General features: G+C 62.8%; 1 protein-coding gene across 1 annotated transcript; it reads left to right on the top strand.

The window, feature by feature from the left end:
• Positions 1 to 856: 856 nt before the first annotated feature.
• On the top strand, positions 857 to 1,376 carry BXZ73DRAFT_111936 (uncharacterized protein; the record flags this gene model as incomplete). Its single annotated transcript, XM_048017427.1, has 2 exons — positions 857 to 982; positions 1,215 to 1,376. The coding sequence occupies 2 exons, from the start codon at positions 857 to 859 to the stop codon at positions 1,374 to 1,376; spliced, it is 288 nt and encodes a 95-aa protein (XP_047870420.1).
• Between the last annotated feature and the right edge of the window lie 673 nt (positions 1,377 to 2,049).

The raw sequence follows: 2,049 nt of genomic DNA, 5'->3' as shown, positions 1-2,049 counted from the left end.
CCCCGCCCGCGTCGCCCACCACCTTCTCCGCCTCGTCCTGGCCCTCCGCGTCCCCCGCGAGCCCTCCGCCTCGCTCTCCTCCGCCTTCGCGTCCCTCACCTCCGCCTCGCTCGCCTTTGCGTAGCCCGCGTCCGCGTCTCCCGCATTCCCTCCTCCTCCTTGTCCTCTACATCGCCCTCCACCTCCTCCTAGTCCCTCCGCCTCCTCCTGGACCCCCGCCTCGTCCTTCTCTGTGCTGCCCCGCTCCCCATCACCCGCCTCCGCCTCTGCCTCCGCGTTGTCGTGGGGCGTGGCTTACTTACTAGCCTACCTATGTAGTAGTTCACTAATAAATATATTTCGATCACTAATCATATGCAAGATGCGGTGTGAATCAAAGAGGGAGGCGAGCTCACCGTCGGAGACGGCGAGCTCAGGTGGCAGGGCCCGAGGCGCTGGTGTGCGCTCTGGATCCGTGCGCGCTCAGGGAAGGCGGTGTGGAGCGCAACCGGGCCGGCCGGCACCAGATGCATCCCCACCTGCCGATAGGCTATCGCAATGGATGCACCTGGTGAATCACCACTGTAGTTTGACCAGGCGTTCGCGGCCGATGGCCCATCGAGGAGCGTGGTATTAGTAAGGGCGTGTGAGTATATTGTTTGAAGACCGCTTGAAACTGGGCGAGTTCGGTTGAAGGATGGTGAGGCGGGGGCCGGATGGGGGCACCATGCGCACTGTTCGGCTGGGAGGTCGTAGCGAGATGGGACGGGCGAGGAGACGAGGGGAGGAAGAGAGGGGACGTTGCAAGGAGAGGGCGTCGGTTCTCACGCGTCCCCGAGGCGGAGCGGTACATAGCCGCTGCAGCCGCACCTCCTGCATGTCCCTCTGGCTCTCGGCGTCGCCGTCCGCCCTTGACCTCGCCCGCTTCACCCGCATCACGATCCCCCCGCCGCCGATCCCCACCAGCGAGGTCGAGCAGGAGAACGAGCTCCTCCAGCGCGAGGTCAAAAATGGCCCCGCCGCTCCTCCAGCGCGAGGTCAAAAATGGCCCCGCCGCGTTCCGCCCAGTGGAAGCAACTATGTAGCTTGTCAAAGGCGGCGTGGTCGGTGCAAGGATGGCCAGTGTCTCCTCACGTAATTTGGTGCGCTGCTTGCTTCCACTTGCAAACATCAGCGCCAAGGTCAGCGGATTCAACTGTTACGTTGCGACGCCCACCATCTCTCTGACCCACTAGCTCCTCGCCGACGCCTCTGTGGCCGGCGGCTACAGGCCCGTCCTCATCGACTACTTTGGGGGCGGACGCGTCCCGCACGAGCGTATCTCTGCCCCTGGGGAAACGCAGGACTTCAGCACCCCCATCTGCCCCTCTCCCTCGCAGCCTTGGTCTGCGCTGTAGCGTCTTAAAACCCGTAGTAGTCCAAAGGCACAGGTGCGTCGCCGCTTGTATCTGCATGAGGCTCGCATTGAGGGTATCATTGCCAGGATGCAGCCACGATCTCCACACAATGAGCGGGCCGATGTTCAAACGTTCGTCACCCCCCTAATCCCGTCTCTCGATGCATACGCTCACTGAGCAACTCGTGGTCCATATCATCTCCGGGACAGTCCTCGCCCGGTGTGCTTGATGGTGAGTCCTCCACCTATCACCCCGGCACCCCTCCTCACGCGCACGGCGCGTCCAGACGCGTCCAGACTCGCGTTCACGTTGACTGGAGAGCGGCCCGTGCGGTCATACCGGGAAACGTATGTGTGCTTACGGCCCACGAAATTGCGCCATCGCGCTCGTGAAGTGCCAGAATATATCAAGCTCGTCCGAGTCTTTCTTTGGGTGCTCGAGATGCCATTCGTCGAACTGCTCCACAACAGGCGCGCGTATGCGCGCAACTGGGCAAACTCGTCGTTTTGCCAACCGCGTCCACGATCACAAGGGGTGGGTCCTCCGCACTTGGGGCTCGTTCTCCCGCGTGGAATGCTAACCCCGAGGATCCGGGAGTGCTGTCGCCGGTGCCATGCCTTTACGCTTCGCGCGGAATGTGCAGTCTCACCAGGTCCTAGTACGATGGCTCGCT

This window comes from Epithele typhae (genome assembly GCF_022376455.1).
Source record: "Epithele typhae strain CBS 203.58 chromosome Unknown BXZ73scaffold_692, whole genome shotgun sequence".
NCBI lineage: Eukaryota > Fungi > Basidiomycota > Agaricomycetes > Polyporales > Epitheliaceae > Epithele > Epithele typhae.
This window is presented reverse-complemented; position numbering and strand designations above follow the sequence as displayed.